We start from the raw sequence: 19,659 nt of genomic DNA on the forward strand, positions 1-19,659 counted from the left end.
TTTGTAGTGTCCTGCTCAGCAATTTGGGGGTAGTCGGCTTTAATTGTTTGATGAAGAATGTAGGAAGTGAGAAGGAGAGACAGTAGGCAAAGCTGCTGAAACAGGGAGATGGGTAAACCCCTTTAAGACATGGTAATCACTTACTTTGTAAATCTCTTGTAATCCATCTAAACTTCTATTCCACCACAGACAAGTTTCATTAAATGTTTGCTCTTTTGTAGAATTTTCCATTTCTGAGGAACAAAATGTGATAATAAGCACAAATCCTTTTTGTATATGAAGTTTATTCCTGTTTAGAGATGAGCGAACACATCCTGTTCTGTTAAGAGTTTTTTTCAAAATTTTAGGTATTTTAGAGATGTTTTCTTGTCTTATGCCATTATTTAAAGATTGTTTACCTGACACAAGATGAGATACAGAAAATGGATACAAATACATAGGATGGATGTTCATCCTCTGAACATGAATAAAACTGTAGCCATTTACTAACTGCAAACAATAACATGAGTGCAACTATACTGATAGCAGTCAGAGGATTTGCTATGGAGCCTAAATATTTGGAGGGTGCGGGAAAATCGAGTGCAGTAATGTAGTAATGTTATTCCTTTATTTGAGTACAAGCAAACTGTTGACTCTTCAACCTGGCACTTGGTTCTTGCCTTATTATCATTATTATATTATACTTTTGCTTTAGATGTTGCACATAAAAATACTTATGGTACTTCCTATAACTAAGATTGACCAAACACCTATCCACTAAACTCTCCTTTGGCTTATAGCTATCTCCCTTGACCCCCTTACACATGCAAGCCTAGTCCATCCAAGTATGCATGAGTTGTGCATGAGAAAAGGAAACCAAGACCCTGCAGGACAACTATGGTAGTGACCTATCTAATTCAGAACAAGAGAATGAAATTCTAAAATTCAGTTACTGTCTCCTTTTACATCTGCAGTCAGGGGAGAGGCCCCTGGGAGACCCCCACACAAATTAGCTGGTCTGCTGTTCTTGACAACTTTAATCTTGTGAGTATCATCAGTATAACAGCAAGATATCTGTTTGTTAAGGTCAACAGAACCAGATGAAAATTGGTGAAGGCTCAGGGGCAAAGAATTTTGGGAAGAATCACTCCCCTTTTTTAATCAGTGCTATTCTGCGGCCGCTCTTACGCATTAAGGCCAAGGTACAATGAAGCTTTACAAAAAAAAAAAAAACTGAAAAAAGTGCAGAGAAGACACAAGCATTTTTGTTGTTAAGTTCATTCCCAAGTGAAAGGTCATCACTTCAAATCGTGAAAAATCCATGAAGAAGATTTCCCAAGAAAAGAGTAACAGAATTATCCAGCTCATTCTCAAACCACATCATGTGAGTGTCCTGAAGTCCGTCCATCCATTCAAAAGCCAAGAGGTGTATGTTCAGGTAAAATATCAGCGTCAGCTCATCACATGGTCTATCAGTTCTGGTGTGACAAACATGTCAGTGGAGGTGGCTCATATGCTTCATAATAGTGAGATCAGAGACGTCCATGCAAACACTGCAAAGTGTGTTACACAAGTCTGGAATGGTGGCCCAAAAAAGGTGAAGAACCCTTGGCCTGAGTTTGCAAAAAAGTATGAAAAGTGGACAGTAGAATATTGGAAGTGGGTGATTTGGAATGATGAGACAAAAGTCAATGGAATGGGCTCTGACTGCAAATGGGGAAGGGAAAAGGGGCTAACAGATTGAGAAACTGACAAAAATGTCAAGTTTGGTGAGGAAGCCTGATGATATGGGGCTGTTTCATAGTCAAAAACCTTCAGTACTTGACCAGAATCGATGGTGGTCTCAATGCTGATCTACATGTGAGTACTCTACAAGAGGAGTTCATACGTTCGCGTACTATGGGTATGAAAGGGATGAAATAGTGTTCTAGCAAGACAATAACCCGAAGCATACTTTGAGATTAGCAAAGAAATGGTTCAATGATAATGAAATATAGGTGCTGGATTGGCCCCCACAGTCCCCAGATGTCAACCCAATCGAAGACTTGTGAATAGAACTGAAGAAAAAGCCGTATTCTTATCAGTATACACCAACATTGGGAACATGTAGAAGAGATCTGAGATTATATTTTGGTCAAGAAATGCTTGAATCTGATCGAGAGCATACCCAGAAGGATTGAGGCAGTATTGAGAGTCAGAGGATTTATAAAATAATAAAAATTTTAATTTAGATTTTTAGGAGAGTTTGAAGCTGTAGTGGATGATGAGATACAGTCCTATGAAAAAGTTTGGGCACCCCTATAAATCTTAATCATTTTTAGTTCTAAATATTTTGGTGTTTGCAACAGCCATTTCAGTTTGATATATCTAATAACTGATGGACACAGTAATATTTCAGGATTGAAATGAGGTTTATTGTACTAACAGAAAATGTGCAATATGCATTAAACCAAAATTTGACTGGTGCAAAAGTATGGGCACCTCAACAGAAAAGTGACATTAATATTTGGTAGATCCTCCTTTTGCAAAGATAACAGCCTCTAGTCACTTCCTGTAGCTTTTAATCAGTTCCTGGATCCTGGATGAAGGTATTTTGGACCATTCCTCTTTACAAAACAATTCAAGTTCAGTTAAGTTTGATGGTCGCCGAGCATGGACAGCCCGCTTCTAATCATCCCACAGATGTTCAATGATATTCAGGTCTGGGGACTGGGATGGCCATTCCAGAACATTGTAATTGTTCCTCTGCATGAATGCCTGAGTTGATTTGGAGCGGTGTTTTGGATCATTGTCATGCTTTAATATCCATCCCCGGCTTAACTTCAACTTCGTCACTGATTCTTGAACATTATTCTCAAGAATCTGCTGATACTGAGTGCTATCCATGCGACCCTCAACTTTAACAAGATTCCCGTTGCCAGCATTGGCCACATAGCCCCAAAGCATGATGGAACCTCCACCAAATTTTACAGTGTGTAGCAAGTGTTTTTCTTGGAATGCTGTTTTTTTTGGACACCATGCATAACGCCTTTTTGTATGACCAAACAACTCAATCTTTGTTTCATCAGTCCACAGGACCTTCTTCCAAAATGAAGCTGGCTTGTCCAAATACGCTTTTTCATACCTCAGGTGACTCTGTTTGTGGCGTGCTTGCAGAAACGACTTCTTTCTCATCACTCTCCCATACAGCTTCTCCTTGTGCAAAGTGCGCTGTATTGTTGACCGATGCACAGTGACACCATCTGCAGCAAGATGATGCTGCAGCTCTTTGGAGGTGGTCTGTGGATTGTCCTTGACTGTTCTCACCATTCTTCTTCTCTGCCTTTCTGATATTTTTCTTGGCTTGCCACTTCTGGGCTTAACAAGAACTGTCTCTGTGGTCTTCCATTTCCTTACTATGTTCCTCACAGTGGAAACTAACAGGTTAAATCTCTGAGACAACTTTTTGTATCCTTCCCCTGAACAACTATGTGGAACAATCTTTGTTTTCAGATCATTTGAGAGTTGTTTTGAGTAGCCCATGATGCCACTCTTCAGAGGAGATTCAAATAGGAGAACAACTTGCAATTGGCCACCTTAAATACCTTTTCTCATGATTGGATACACCTGGCTATGAAGTTCAAAGCTCAGTGAGGTTACAAAACCGATTTTGTGCTTCAGTAAGTCAGTAAAAAAAAGTAGTTAGGAGTATTCAAATCAATAAAATGATAAGGGTGCCCATACTTTTGCACCGGTCAAATTTTGGTTTAATGCATATTGCACATTTTCTGTTAGTACAATAAACCTCATTTCAATCCAGAAATATTACTGTGTCCATCAGTTATTAGATATATCAAACTGAAATGGCTGTTGCAAACACCAAAATATTTAGAACTAAAAATGATTAAGATTAATAGGGGTGCCCAAACTTTTTCATAGGACTGTATGGAGCATGAAAGTCAAAAGTTCAAAACATTGTTACTAGAGATGAGCGAACACTAAAATGTTCGAGGTTCGAAATTCGATTCGAACAGCCGCTCACTGTTCGAGTGTTCGAATGGGTTTCGAACCCCATTATAGTCTATGGGGAACATAAACTCGTTAAGGGGGAAACCCAAATTCGTGTCTGGAGGGTCACCAAGTCCACTATGACACCCCAGGAAATGATACCAACACCCTGGAATGACACTGGGACAGCAGGGGAAGCATGTCTGGGGGCATAAAAGTCACTTTATTTCATGGAAATCCCTGTCAGTTTGCGATTTTCGCAAGCTAACTTTTCCCCATAGAAATGCATTGGCCAGTGCTGATTGGCCAGAGTACGGAACTCGACCAATCAGCGCTGGCTCTGCTGGAGGAGGCGGAGTCTAAGATCGCTCCACACCAGTCTCCATTCAGGTCCGACCTTAGACTCCGCCTCCTCCGGCAGAGCCAGCGCTGATTGGCCGAAGGCTGGCCAATGCATTCCTATGCGAATGCAGAGACTTAGCAGTGCTGAGTCAGTTTTGCTCAACTACACATCTGATGCACACTCGGCACTGCTACATCAGATGTAGCAATCTGATGTAGCAGAGCCGAGGGTGCACTAGAACCCCTGTGCAAACTCAGTTCACGCTAATAGAATGCATTGGCCAGCGCTGATTGGCCAATGCATTCTATTAGCCCGATGAAGTAGAGCTGAATGTGTGTGCTAAGCACACACATTCAGCACTGCTTCATCACGCCAATACAATGCATTAGCCAGTGCTGATTGGCCAGAGTACGGAATTCGGCCAATCAGCGCTGGCCAATGCATTCTATTAGCCCGATGAAGTAGAGCTGAATGTGTGTGCTAAGCACTTGAACCCTTGTGCACCCTCGGCTCTGCTACATCAGAGCCGAGGGTGCGCTTGAACCCTTGTGCAGCCTCGGCTCTGCTACATCAGAGCCGAGGGTGCGCTTGAACCCTTGTGCACACTCTGCTTCATCAAGATAATAGAATGCATTGGTCAGCGCTGATTGGCCAATGCATTCTATTAGCCCGATGAAGTAGAGCTGAATGTGTGTGCTAAGCACACACATTCAGCACTGCTTCATCACGCCAATACAATGCATTAGCCAGTGCTGATTGGCCAGAGTACGGAATTCGGCCAATCAGCGCTGGCTCTGCTGGAGGAGGCGGAGTCTAAGGTCGGACCTGAATGGAGACTGGTGTGGAGCGATCTTAGACTCCGCCTCCTCCAGCAGAGCCAGCGCTGATTGGTCGAGTTCCGTACTCTGGCCAATCAGCGCTGGCCAATGCATCCCTATGGGAAAAAGTTTATCTCACAAAAATCACAATTACACACCCGATAGAGCCCCAAAAAGTTATTTTTAATAACATTCCCCCCTAAATAAAGGTTATCCCTAGCTATCCCTGCCTGTACAGCTATCCCTGTCTCATAGTCACAAAGTTCACATTCTCATATGACCCGGATTTGAAATCCACTATTCGTCTAAAATGGAGGTCACCTGATTTCGGCAGCCAATGACTTTTTCCAATTTTTTTCAATGCCCCCGGTGTCGTAGTTCCTGTCCCACCTCCCCTGCGCTGTTATTGGTGCAAAAAAGGCGCCAGGGAAGGTGGGAGGGGAATCGAATTTTGGCGCACTTTACCACGCGGTGTTCGATTCGATTCGAACATGGCGAACACCCTGATATCCGATCGAACATGTGTTCGATAGAACACTGTTCGCTCATCTCTAATTGTTACCCTTTTGCTCATCAGTTTATGACGTAACTAAGGAAGGGGTTATATCATATGAATATCCAAAACAAGAGAAGGATGATCCAGCAAATCATTTCCCAAATAAAACAATTTCTTTCTTCTTTGTCTTTATTTTATTGAAAAATGTCCATTAAAACACAAATGTATGCCAAGGAAAAAAAGGAGTTCAGACGTGAAACAGAACAGACTGACGCGTTTCGAACTAAACGTTCTTAGTCATAGTCTGAAGTTACTGAGGCTGGATAACCCTTATAAACCTTGTAGCGCATGTGTGAATAATCAACACAATTACAAAAACGGCAACAATGACATATACGTAAATCTGGAACACACAGAAAAAACGCACATAGAGTGAATAAAATTGTAACAACTTACAACACACAAAAAGAAAATAAATAAATTATAAAGAAAAAAATAATAAAAACATGAACATGGATGTAGATATTTCTAGTCTTTTGGGAAAGAAAGAAGGAGGAAGCAAGCTACAAGAATTATTCCAACACTGTTAATTAACCAAGCAATAATCACTCCGCATGTAACAAAATATCTGAGCTCAAAGCATAATATGTATTATATGCGATACCGCATCAACATACTAGTAGCATTAACATGCCTGTGGCAAGTAAAATATCGGTGTTAAGGGTTAACCTACCACACCGATTATACCATATAGCAGTTTACATTAACGTCATTTAGGAGCTATACACCCATAATATAAACATAATATATAAGGAACAACAGCCTTATCATTATCTCCAAATCATTTCATGAAGTATTTATCAGATGTTTCTATGGAATTTTTTTAAAAATTATCAAGGACTTCCTTAAAAAGTACGAAGTCGTTGTAGCTAAATTTGTTAAATCCTATTATTATGTCAAGCATGACATCGTAGAGATCTCTATTTGAGTCTCTGTTGAAAAACTTCTATTGAAAAATTCTATTGAAAAATTCTATCGAAAAATGTGCATGCGTGAAATCTTTATTGAAAATGCGCAAGCGCAACTGATGTATCCCATGATTCCCTTAACAAAAATGGCTCCAGAGGGATCGTATCTGAAAAATGCGCATGCGCCAACACGCAACCAACAGCAGAACCGGACTACTCAACACCACAGTAAGTTATATTACAACCAATGAATTTGCAATCACTCAATGCGTGTAAGTGACAGATTCCTGAGTTAATAGCATATGTTAATAATATATGTCACATTTATGACTATGACTTTGATAAATAAACATCTAAAGGCATGTAAAAATGCATGCACACTAGGTAATTGGTTAAACCATATGCTATTGTTCCTATAAAAAGATGTCCATTAGATGTATAAAAAGGGTAATGTTAATAAATGTATGCAAGATCGTTCCTTCTGTTTAAACCATGGGGTGAGCGTGTATTTAATTTCAAGATCCATGACGCTTCCCTAAGTCTCAGGGAGCGCTCACGGTTACCCCCTCTGAGTGGTTTCTTAACTTGGTCTATTGCCTTAAAACGAAAACTGCCTAAATTTCCACCATGTATGTTAATAAAATGTTGTGAAACCCCTGTGCTCTTATTACAGTTACTATTAGTGATACTGTAAAGATGTTCCGCAATTCTGGTTTTTAAAGTGCGCGTGGTACACCCTACGTAATCTAAATCACAAACCACGCAAGATACCATATATATTACATAGGAGCTAGAACAATTGAAGAAACCATTAATGTGGAACTCACGATTTCGAAATCGTGAGTTCCACATTAATGGTTTCTTCAATTGTTCTAGCTCCTATGTAATATATATGGTATCTTGCGTGGTTTGTGATTTAGATTACGTAGGGTGTACCACGCGCACTTTAAAAACCAGAATTGCGGAACATCTTTACAGTATCACTAATAGTAACTGTAATAAGAGCACAGGGGTTTCACAACATTTTATTAACATACATGGTGGAAATTTAGGCAGTTTTCGTTTTAAGGCAATAGACCAAGTTAAGAAACCACTCAGAGGGGGTAACCGTGAGCGCTCCCTGAGACTTAGGGAAGCGTCATGGATCTTGAAATTAAATACACGCTCACCCCATGGTTTAAACAGAAGGAACGATCTTGCATACATTTATTAACATTACCCTTTTTATACATCTAATGGACATCTTTTTATAGGAACAATAGCATATGGTTTAACCAATTACCTAGTGTGCATGCATTTTTACATGCCTTTAGATGTTTATTTATCAAAGTCATAGTCATAAATGTGACATATATTATTAACATATGCTATTAACTCAGGAATCTGTCACTTACACGCATTGAGTGATTGCAAATTCATTGGTTGTAATATAACTTACTGTGGTGTTGAGTAGTCCGGTTCTGCTGTTGGTTGCGTGTTGGCGCATGCGCATTTTTCAGATACGATCCCTCTGGAGCCATTTTTGTTAAGGGAATCATGGGATACATCAGTTGCGCTTGCGCATTTTCAATAAAGATTTCACGCATGCACATTTTTCGATAGAATTTTTCAATAGAATTTTTCAATAGAAGTTTTTCAACAGAGACTCAAATAGAGATCTCTACGATGTCATGCTTGACATAATAATAGGATTTAACAAATTTAGCTACAACGACTTCGTACTTTTTAAGGAAGTCCTTGATAATTTTTAAAAAAATTCCATAGAAACATCTGATAAATACTTCATGAAATGATTTGGAGATAATGATAAGGCTGTTGTTCCTTATATATTATGTTTATATTATGGGTGTATAGCTCCTAAATGACGTTAATGTAAACTGCTATATGGTATAATCGGTGTGGTAGGTTAACCCTTAACACCGATATTTTACTTGCCACAGGCATGTTAATGCTACTAGTATGTTGATGCGGTATCGCATATAATACATATTATGCTTTGAGCTCAGATATTTTGTTACATGCGGAGTGATTATTGCTTGGTTAATTAACAGTGTTGGAATAATTCTTGTAGCTTGCTTCCTCCTTCTTTCTTTCCCAAAAGACTAGAAATATCTACATCCATGTTCATGTTTTTATTATTTTTTTCTTTATAATTTATTTATTTTCTTTTTGTGTGTTGTAAGTTGTTACAATTTTATTCACTCTATGTGCGTTTTTTCTGTGTGTTCCAGATTTACGTATATGTCATTGTTGCCGTTTTTGTAATTGTGTTGATTATTCACACATGCGCTACAAGGTTTATAAGGGTTATCCAGCCTCAGTAACTTCAGACTATGACTAAGAACGTTTAGTTCGAAACGCGTCAGTCTGTTCTGTTTCACGTCTGAACTCCTTTTTTTCCTTGGCATACATTTGTGTTTTAATGGACATTTTTCAATAAAATAAAGACAAAGAAGAAAGAAATTGTTTTATTTGGGAAATGATTTGCTGGATCATCCTTCTCTTGTTTTGGATATTCTTTTGAAGTTATTTCCTGGGTCGGAGGAAATTTGGAGTTCCTGGCAACTTTCCCATCCAAGGAATCGTGAGTGAGTCCTATTATATACACTCTTTAGTGCTGCATTGTGGGCTGTGTTTCCCTTCCCTCTTTTTTTCCCTTTGTTATGGACGTTATATCATATGGGTTGGCAATACAAGGGGATTATACCATGTGGAGGGTGGGCAATGGGGAGTTATATCATATGGGGATTGGGGTACAATCAAAATATTGCTATGGGGCCCCATGGTTCCTAGTTACCCCCCTTGATAAATGTCAATTGCAGTGAAACAATACAAATTATCAGTCATCTGCTAAACAGAGCTGGTTGTGTTGGAAGGGTAAAACACTAGCAATATCCTACTGATATGTCATAAAAGCAATGGTATCGTCTGTAAATATTTATTTCTAAGTTTTTTTTCCTATGATACTGTTCAGTGTGGGGCTTTATGTGTTTTGTTATGTATTTAACGTTATTACATGTCTAGATTCCTGCATTATATTCTTGAACTTGAATATACAGTATGTTCCACGGTTGCAGAAAATGCACCAAACTGAATAAATGTGCACATCCACAAATAAATCACTTTTTGGAGATTTAGAAATGCGTTGAGGCTTACATACTTACCATCACGTGTTATATTTATATAAGCATATGCAGACAGTTCTGTGGATGGCTCTGTAATATTAACAAAGTATTCTGCAGCAAAAGGTAAATCCAGACAGAGCACTGGAGTAACTTTGTCTGTGCTGAAGTTAAACATTATGCTCGGAAGTAAACCACCAGAAGACCAAGCCCTTCCTTGGATAAACACCTACAGAAGAATGATATACTGCATGTTACACCATTGAAAATATGATATAAATTCTACCACATGTGAAACACCTACTTTGCACTGATTTTACGTGGGCACATAATTCACACAAGTGGAAATATAATATACTACTATTATGTATATACTTAAACTAACTAGCCTATAGCTCCATTCCACTCCCAGTATAGAATATTACTTTTGTGTTTTGTTGGGATGAAGGAGTGCATCTTCTATTAGGAAAGAGGAAATCTTCGGATACCAATACTGATGGGGGGGTCACAATTTTGTCAAATATATCATCCCATCAATGTGTGTTGACTGGTGCTTATGTGCATCTGCCTATGACACAGGTTGATACAAACTACTTGGCGGAGGAACTCCTTACAATTTCATTGATTATTCATTGAATCTCTTTGGATTCATGTTCCTTGCTTTATTAGGGACTGTACTCCCCCCCCCCCCCCCCTACTCCAAGGAAAAGTAGTGAGAGAAACAAGGCAAAGAATGCACATGGGACAGATTTCAGTGCAGGATTTCACGCAAAGGAGGTAAAATCCATTAATAAGGTAAGATTACTTATTATTGTCACAAATACAGCCAGAAAATCAAAAAGAAAGATTGGTTAGGCTTAAAGTCAGTTCTGACAGTGACGTCAGAACCAAATACAGCAGGTGCTAAAGTATTTGGACTTTCACATAGATACACCCACCCTTTACTTACTGTATACATTTCTTTGGATGTTGCTGATGATGAGCTCCGTGTCCATGTTAAACATGTGTCATTCAATACTACAATGTCACCAAATGTTTGTTTTACTGGTAAATAAAAACAGATATGTTGTTCATTTTCATGGAAACTTCACTGTCTCATCTAACTTCATAGATAAGTGTCTTTTGACATGAGGAACTTGAAATACCCCCTCCAAAACTCCTCAGCTGTGTCACATGATCAGCAATAAGACTCCTTAGCTGACACTGAGATTTATTAATAGTTTCTAAGGGTGCATTCACATGGAGGAAAATGGTGAGGAATTTGGTGTGGAATTTCAGCGTTGAAAAAAAAGCCTTCCATTGACTTCAATGGGTTCTGCTAACTTTTTATTCTTCTAGCAGAAAAAAAAGCTAGCAGAACCCATTGAAGTCAATGGGAGGCTTTATTTCAGCACTGAAATTCCGCACCAAATTCCTCACCATTTTCCTCCGTGTGAATGGACCCTAAGTTTTATACAGTCTGTAATTTGCTGTTTGATAAATGTTGTTAAAGTGTCTGGCCTGACATTACATATTAGATGGCATAGTCATTTTGTTGCATTTGTGGAGGCATCACATATTAAACTCAGATAAATCACGCCGCCGCTATTCGTACAAATTGTAAATGTGTCTAAAAAGTATCTTAAACACTTGACAAATGTGGTAAACAGTAGAGATGAGCAAGTAGTATTCGATCAAGTACTACTAGCTGTTCGAAGTTAAGATTCGATGCAGAACCAACGTTGATTGGCAGAATGCTATACATTGCCAGTCAATGCTGGTTCTTCTCTTACCTTTAGAAGTCTTCTCCCTGCGCAGCATCGCAGCTTCCCCGCGGCGTCTTTCGGCTCTGAATTCACTCTGCCAGGCATCGGGCCTGGGCAGAGCTGACTGCGCATGGCTGCTTGTAGTGCGGGCATGTGCAGTCGGCTCTGCCCAGGCCCGATGCCTAGAAGAGTGAATTCAAGGCCGGAAGAGGACGTGGGGATGCTGCGCAGAGAGAAAAATCCAGCCCGACCTTCACTCATGGACTTGGTAAGTAGAATTTGATCGAATGTTGCGTACCCCTGAAACGAGCATTTCCCCCCATAGACTATAATGGGGTTCGAAACTCGTTCGAACAGTCGAACAGTGTGCGGCTGTTCGACTCGGATTTCGAACCCCGAACATTTTAGTGTTTGCTCATCTCTAGTAAACAGCATGTTAGAAAGTTTTTGGCACACACTATAACAGAATTCTTTCACATTTTGCATGGTAAATCTCCCCCAGTGTTTTATCTGTGGACAAGAAGTCAGTTTCTCTATTCATTTCTGAAATTGTCAATGTAAGTCTTATAATGAGAATGAATAAAGAGAGTTGATCAGCCCCAGAGACCAGGGGCGGATCCAGGGCCGGGCGAGCCGGGCAACCGCCCGGGGCCCCGCACTTAGCGGGGCCCCGCGGCGCGGCCGGGACCTAACAAAATGGTCCCGGTCGGCATGTCCTGACTCCAACTGAGCTCAGCGTTAAAGCAGGAGCTGACAGCTCCTGCTTTAAACGCCTATGTATTTCAGCTCATCGGCGGTAGGACGCCGATGAGCTGAATGCATAGGCGTTTAAAGCCGGAGCTGTCACAGCTCAGCTCCTGCTTTAACGCTGAGCTCCGGCCTCCGGCATTTGTAGCCGCGATGTGATGACGTCATCACATCGCGGCTACAATATGTGTATGAGGGAGAGAGCTGCGAGGGAACGAGGAATGGTGAGTGTGTGTGTGAGTGAGTGAGAACGGCATGACACTGGGGCAGATGGAGGAGGGAGAACGGCATGGCAGTGGGGCAGATGGAGGGGGAGAACGGCATGACACTGGGGCAGATGAAGGGGGAGAACGGCATGACACTGGGGCAGATGAAGAGGGGGAGAATGGCATGACACTAGGGCAGATGGAGGGGGGAGAATGGCATGACACTGGAGCAGATGGAGGGGGGAGAATGGCATGACACTGGGGCAGATGAAGGGGGGAGAATGGCATGACACTGGGGCAGATAGAGGGGGAGAGAACAGCATGACACTGGGGCAGATGGAGGGGGGAGAACGGCATGACACTGGGGTAAATGGAGGGGGGAGAACGGCATGACACTGGGGCAGATGGAGGGGGGGAGAACAGCATGACACTGGGGCAGATGAAGGGGGGGGGGAACAGCATGACACTGGGGCAGATGGAGGGGGAGAACGGCATGACACTGGGGCAGATGGAGGGGGGAGAACTGCATGACACTGGGGCAGATAGAGGGGGGGAGAACAGCATGACACTGGGGCAGATGGAGGGGGAGAATGGCATGACACTGGGGCAGATGAAGGGGGGAGAACGGCATGACACTGGGGCAAATCCAATGCAATCTTTTTTTTACAGAATGCAATACAGCGGTATAGAAATCTTAATGAAAATCTGCACCAATGCTACAGAAATTCAGCGGTTTATGAACTTAAACTTATCCATCTATTGGTTTGTGTTGTCCTTCATATAGTTGAGTGTTTGGTCACAACAGATCAGGTACTTTCTGCTGAAATCCTCTAAAATTTGGGGATATTTTTGCTGTCAACTCTGTAATAGATCTGTATATATCTGACAGCAAGAAAAAAGCACACATTTACATAAGACATCCCCGTTCTTTGACTCCCTGGCCAAGTGCCTTACAGTGTCATTACAGTAAACATGAAACACTATAAAATGGCCAATAAAATCAAAGGTTGTCCTTGTAATGCACGTATACATGTTGCCTGCAGTGTCCGTAGAACAGACATCTTTATAGTACAGCTTTGTTCAGAAGACATTTTACAAAATGGATTCCACTTGGGCAAATAAACACATCTTCATATTACTATTATTATTAACCCCTTAAGGACCAGGCCATTTTTTGGTTTCGCAATTTCGTTTTTCCCTCCTCACATTTCAAGAGCCATAACTTTTTCATTTTTCAGTTCACAAAGTCACATTATGGCTTATTGTTTGCGGGACAAATTGTACTTTGTAATGGCACCATTCAATATGCTGTGCAATGTACTGGGAAGCTGGAAAAAAATTCAGAATGAGGTGCAATTGGAGAAACAATGCATTTGCGCCATTTTCTTATGGGTTTAATTTTTACAGCGTTCACTGTTTGGTACAAATGACATGTTACCTGTGTTCTACGTGTCAGTACGAACGCGGTGATACCAAATTTATATAGTATTTGAAATGTTTTGATACTTTTAAAAAAAATGATAAACTTTGCAAAATAGAAAAAAAAAATTTGTGTCATCATGTTCTAACACCTGTAACTTTTTCATATTTCCATGTATGGATCTGGTTGTGGTGTCTTTTTATGCGGGACAAGATGACGTTTCTATTGATACCATTTGGGGAAAGATCTGATGGTTTGATCACTTTTTATTCAATTTTTTATAGGAGGCAAAGTGTTGAAAAAAACGCTTTTTGGCTGTTTTTATTTTTTTTGCCGCTACGCCGTTCGCAGTACGGGATAAATGTTTTAATATTCTAATAGTTCGGGCATTTTGGAGCGCGGGGATACCTAATATGTTTATGCTTAATGTTCTTTAATTACTTTTATAGCTAATCTAGGGAAAGGGGGGTGATTTGAACTTTTATATTTTTTTTATTTTTTTAATACTTTTAAAAACTTTTTTTTTTCTTCTGTTACATTTATGATCAGACCCCTTAGGAACCTTGAAACCTAGGGGGTCTGATCGCTCATACTATTCACTGCAATACTACAGTATTGCAGTGAATAGCAAAATCGTAGCACTTCTATTAGACGATGCCTCTGGCATCGTCTAATAGAACTGGTGCAGAGACAAGCCTGGAAGCCTTCAATAGGCTTCCGGCTGTCAAAGCAACCAATCACCGCCCTCATGTGACGTTCAGGAGGGCGGTGATCGGTGAAACATGGCGGCGCCCGTGCCGCCGGCGCCGTTTACACACTGCGGTCACGTTTGACCGCAGTGTGTAAAGGGTTAACAGCAGCGATCGGCTCGGGCACCGACCGCTGCTGTTATTGGCAGGTCCTGGCTGTATGATACAGCCGGCATCTGCCGTGTATGGAGCGAGCTCAGCGTGTGAGCTCGCTCCATACATCCCCATGCGACCCATGACGTACAGTTACGTCAAGGGTCGCTAAGGGGTTAATATTATTAGGGCAGCTCTTCTTTTTCAAACAACACTGGACTTTGGCAACTGTCACCCCATGGAGGTGACATTCAGAGAGAGCAGCTTCAGCAGCCAAAACACATCCCCAAATCGTATTGCTACAACGCCCTGGCTTTGTAATGGCACCAGGCACAGACACAGAACCTCTTATTACAACAGCCGACCTAATAAACACTTTACTTTAGGATATTTTCAGGTATATCTGAACTTTGAGGCTAAGGCCCCACATTTCCGAAATGCAGCTTTATTTGTTGCAGATTTTGCTGCAGTTTTTTGAGCCAAAGTCAAAAATGGCTACAAAAGGAATGAGATATATAGAAAGTTATTATACTTCTCCCCACTGCTCAATCCACTCCTAGCTTTGGCTCAAAAAAAAACCGAAGCAAAATATGAAACAAAAAATGCCGCATTTCTGCAATGTGGGGCCTCAGCCTAAGACTGAAGCCCCACATTGCAGAAACGCAGCTTTTTTATTGCAGATTTTGTTGTGGTATTCTGAGCCAAAGCTAGGAGTGGATTGAGCAGAAGGGACACATGTAAGAACTCCCTATATATTTCCCATTCCTTTTTCTAGCCATTCTTGTCTTTGGCTCAAAAAACCGCACCAAAATCTACAACAAAAAAAGCTGAGTTTCTTGCTGGCCCTCAGAAATACAGTAACATTCCTGTTCACACAAGAGGTGTATCAAGCTTAGACAGGATCAAAGTTACTGCTGTAGTTCATTCCACTGGCTTTGGGGACAAGCCCAGATCCACTACTGGACTCACACAGTCACGTGGAATTTATGAGTAGCTGAAAATCCAGACAGAACTTAACTCCCAAAAAGGACAGGAAAAATTATGATATACTGTATAAAAAAAAACTTTCCAGCTCCAGTGTGAGTAGGCTATACCCTTGGCAATGCAAAAAGATACAGCACAGCTTATAGACCCAAAGGAATTCTGACTGTGGGGGAATCGCACTGTCTTGTTCTTCATATAAGCTGGTTTTACCAGCCTCAAAATTCTGCCAGGCAACAGACTCCTAGCATCATAGTTATTGTAATCATTATAGGACTGCACGTAGCAGGTACAACTGAAACGGTCATGTGAAAACAGCCTTATCCAGAATGTACTAGAACTAGAAGAAGTGGAACATTGACTCTGCAGTGGCAGTTAAAGTGACAGTAGTTTACCAATATGCAGTGCAATTGTAAGGGGGCGTTCACACTACCGTCGGTGTCCGACAGCTAGTGTCCGCTCAAAATCTTGCGCGGACATTAGCAACGGACACTAGCTGTGTCCATGACATTTTGTATTGATTTAAATGGAGATCGGGTGCGTTCTTTTACTGTCCGTGCCTGTCTGTAACTGTCCGTTCCCAAAGATGTCCGACTTTTCAAGCGGACAGCAAAACCCGACGGTAGTGTGAACGCTCCCTAAGTCATCAACATTAGAATCAGCGAACCATGCCATAAACTGAAAACCAAAACACGCATAAGGGAAGAGTTATTACATTAAAGTTGCAACTTTTATATACGCCAGCTACAATCTGGCATTTATTTTCCTCCAGGCTCACAACCCTGAGGACAGTGCGCTTTATTGTTAGACTACTCAGAATAACTAATCACAATACTGAATAAAGGGGACAAATTATGGTAACCACTGCCAGTCTCTCTGATTTGTGGGTAATGGAATTACCAGAAGTAACTACTGCACTAACACCCCAAAAAAGACAGCTTGTACTAGCCTATTGCTTAAAATAAGATGTATTTATTAATCCAAGTTGGGCATATTTTGTTAAAGGTTTTCTTTAAGACAGCTTCATAAATTGGCCTTAACTCATTTACTTACAGTGAAAAAGACTATTTGTGAATAAATGGTTACCTACTAGATGTTTTCATAGTTATATTCAGCTGAATGGCTGGAAGATCAGGAGAGACAAGCACTATAGAAACTGTGTAGTTAGTGTTAGAAAGAAGATCCAAGCATAGAACTGGATTCTCATTGTCTGTAGTGTAATTTAATGTCTTCTTGTCAACAAAGTCTTTGTCGTTCCACCTAATTCCGTATATGCTGAACTGTTGTAACAGAAAAACAAACAAAGCTGGTGAAGTGATCCTAACATTTATTCTTTGGCGCCATTATATATACAGGTCAACAGCCAAGGCTTACCATATATAAAATCTCCCAACCAAATATATCGCTACTTTTGTACCATTGCAGACACGTTTCATTTAAAATGGTGAGGCCACTGATAAGATCTTCTTTCACTGAAAAGAAATGATGCTTTTATACTTTAAACCACATTTATGCTATATATAATGTAGAAAAACAAGGCCAATAAAGTAGTTGTGCACGCTGCTCCATTCATTAAAATGGGAGTACCAACGATGACCAAAGTAAGGCTCTGTTCTCACGGAGTGACGCACCGCTCATTTAGACACGTATACATGTGTCCGAGCGCGGCGCTTCAAAACAGATCCCATTGATTTCAATGGGTGCCGGCTTACGCGCACTACACATTGAAATCAATGGGAGGCTTTGTAACTCATTGATTTCAATGAGTTACGCACATAAGCCGGCACCCATTGAAATCAATGTGATCTGTTTTGAAGTGCCGCGCTCTGACACGTCTATACGTGTCTAAATGATTGGAGCGTCACTCCATGAGAACAGAGCCTTAAGCTCTTAACACTCCAAATTAATCAAATAGAGACCGCCTAGACCATAACTCTGTTAGAACAGGAAGGGGGGGGGGACTTCACTATTCCTCTGATCATTGGGGTTCTGAATGGTTAGACAAGGGATAAATTGAGATTATCCTTTAAAGTGGCATTCCCATTTTTTTAATTAGTAGATAATTAAAAGTTAAACATTTTTGCAAATATAAGTAAACATTTTGTAGAGTTTTAAAGATTTTCTCTAAATATCTTGTGGTCACAGTCTGTGGTCTTGATCGGTTGCCAGTGGATACGATCATGAATGCAAGACCTTTCTAAGGTCAGAAAATCAGCCATGATTTCTTTATTGTGGCCGGGATATCTTCTAATACATGTAGTGTCCCTGCCTGATAACCCAGCTACAATAAGAAAATCATAGCTGGGTTCCTGACAAGTCCCAGGCCATAGAAAGTTCCTGCATTAGTGGTCATATCCATGACAATCGATCAAGATAAAATACTGTCACCACTAGAGAAGAGAGAGAAGTTAGAGAAAATCTTTAAAACTTTGCAGAATTTTTAATTACTTATATTTGCAAAAATGTTTAACTTTTAATTATCTACAAATATAGATATGATTATGTACATGGGAATACCCCTTTAAGTTTTATAAATGAGCTGAAGAATTATCCACTATGCAGCTTCAGCCCACACTACTTGGCTTGACTGACAGACTCACCTGCTATGCAAATAGAGAAAAAACCTAATCAAGTCAAGATGAGCAGGTTAATTAATAGGTTAATAGGTGCACCCAAATACCTGTACATACTAAATAGCAGTGTTTTGAGTGATTTCTGGGTTTCTTAGTGAGCTCCTATCATCTTCTGTATTTGTTTACATGGGCAGCTTCCTGTTCTGTGTTTTCCTACAACTATCATGATGCCTTGGGCTTCACTCAAAACTGACTCACACCACCTCCCTCTCACTCCCTCCTCCTCCCTTTCTCAGTCCCTGCCCCTCCCTATTGACCGAGATATACCACCACTACTAACCCTTCCTAACTAACTCAACCCCTCCCCCCCTCTATCATACTTACCTGTCTTCCGGTCCGGACCTTCTGGGCATGGGATGTCACTTCTTATAGGTGGCCGTCATCTCCTTTTCTTGAAGTCTGCCAGTCGCCCACGCCTGGGCAATAGAGCTGGAATGTTGGCATGCACAGGTGCCATCACGCCACCTCTTTTGTGCAGACCATCTACCGGCCGCTCATGCTTGCACAATAGAGCCAGGATGTTGGCATGTGCCAGCATTTCCCTAGCTATAATAGACATGCTGCAATTTACAAAAATACAATGGTTTTTGAAATTGCAGCATTTCCACTGCAGATATTTTCCTGCAATGTGTGGTTGGGATTAACCAAAATCCCATCCACTTTGCCATGGTCAAATCACAGTTTTTTGCTACGTGAAGCCCCAGGCTTAATTAATTCTGAGTTAAAGTTAGCTAGAGTACAAAGTTACTACCAAGAATTTGTTTAACTATGTAATTCTTCATTTCCCATGCTGTGGTGCTATAGCGTAATTTAACACTACCAATCTCACCAATAGAGCGCATTTCAATGCTGGGGGGCTCCCTATCGTCATGTTGTCAAAAGTGCACAAGCCCTTTAAATTATAGCAATATAACCAATAGTTTAATCCTTTCCCTCCACAGTCATTTTTAACTTTGTGCTCCCTGCCTTCCAAAGCCATAACTTTTTTATTTTTCGGTTTACAGAGATGTATGTATTTCATACAATGTACTGGAAAGCTGTAAAAAAAAAATTACAATGGGGGGGGGTTTTAGGAAAAAACTGCATTTGTGCCATTTTCTTATAGGTTTTATTTTTATGGTGTTCTCTGTGAAACCAATTTGACATGTTTACTATAGTCTATGAGTCATTACAATTACAGCATATCAGAAGTGGAGGTTGTGGGGCACCTGGATAATAGTGACTACAAAACAATGTATTATCAAGTATTTTTTAATAGGTCTATTTTTATTAGCTAAGGGATGACCTTAGGGACAAAAGACAATATCATTAAAAAATAAAAGTACACAGGCTAAATGGAACATTTTTAAAAAGCATCTTAAATGATTACGAA

The 19,659-nt window shown here is 40.6% G+C and overlaps 1 protein-coding gene across 1 annotated transcript in view; it reads right to left on the bottom strand.

Annotated features, from left to right (window-relative positions):
• The window catches only part of SUSD1 (sushi domain containing 1), a 137,164-nt gene that overhangs the window by 77,276 nt on the left and 40,229 nt on the right, over positions 1 to 19,659 (bottom strand). The window contains exons 11-16 of the mRNA XM_075280418.1: positions 17,029 to 17,126; positions 16,745 to 16,934; positions 16,148 to 16,150; positions 10,648 to 10,757; positions 9,756 to 9,942; positions 145 to 233 (exon numbers count right to left, since the gene is read on the bottom strand). Of these exons, the coding sequence (XP_075136519.1) occupies positions 145 to 233; positions 9,756 to 9,942; positions 10,648 to 10,757; positions 16,148 to 16,150; positions 16,745 to 16,934; positions 17,029 to 17,126 (677 nt within the window). The remainder of the gene's footprint in view (positions 1 to 144; positions 234 to 9,755; positions 9,943 to 10,647; positions 10,758 to 16,147; positions 16,151 to 16,744; positions 16,935 to 17,028; positions 17,127 to 19,659) is intronic.

Source organism: Leptodactylus fuscus, chromosome 1 (genome assembly GCF_031893055.1).
Source record: "Leptodactylus fuscus isolate aLepFus1 chromosome 1, aLepFus1.hap2, whole genome shotgun sequence".
Taxonomy (NCBI): Eukaryota; Metazoa; Chordata; class Amphibia; order Anura; family Leptodactylidae; genus Leptodactylus; species Leptodactylus fuscus.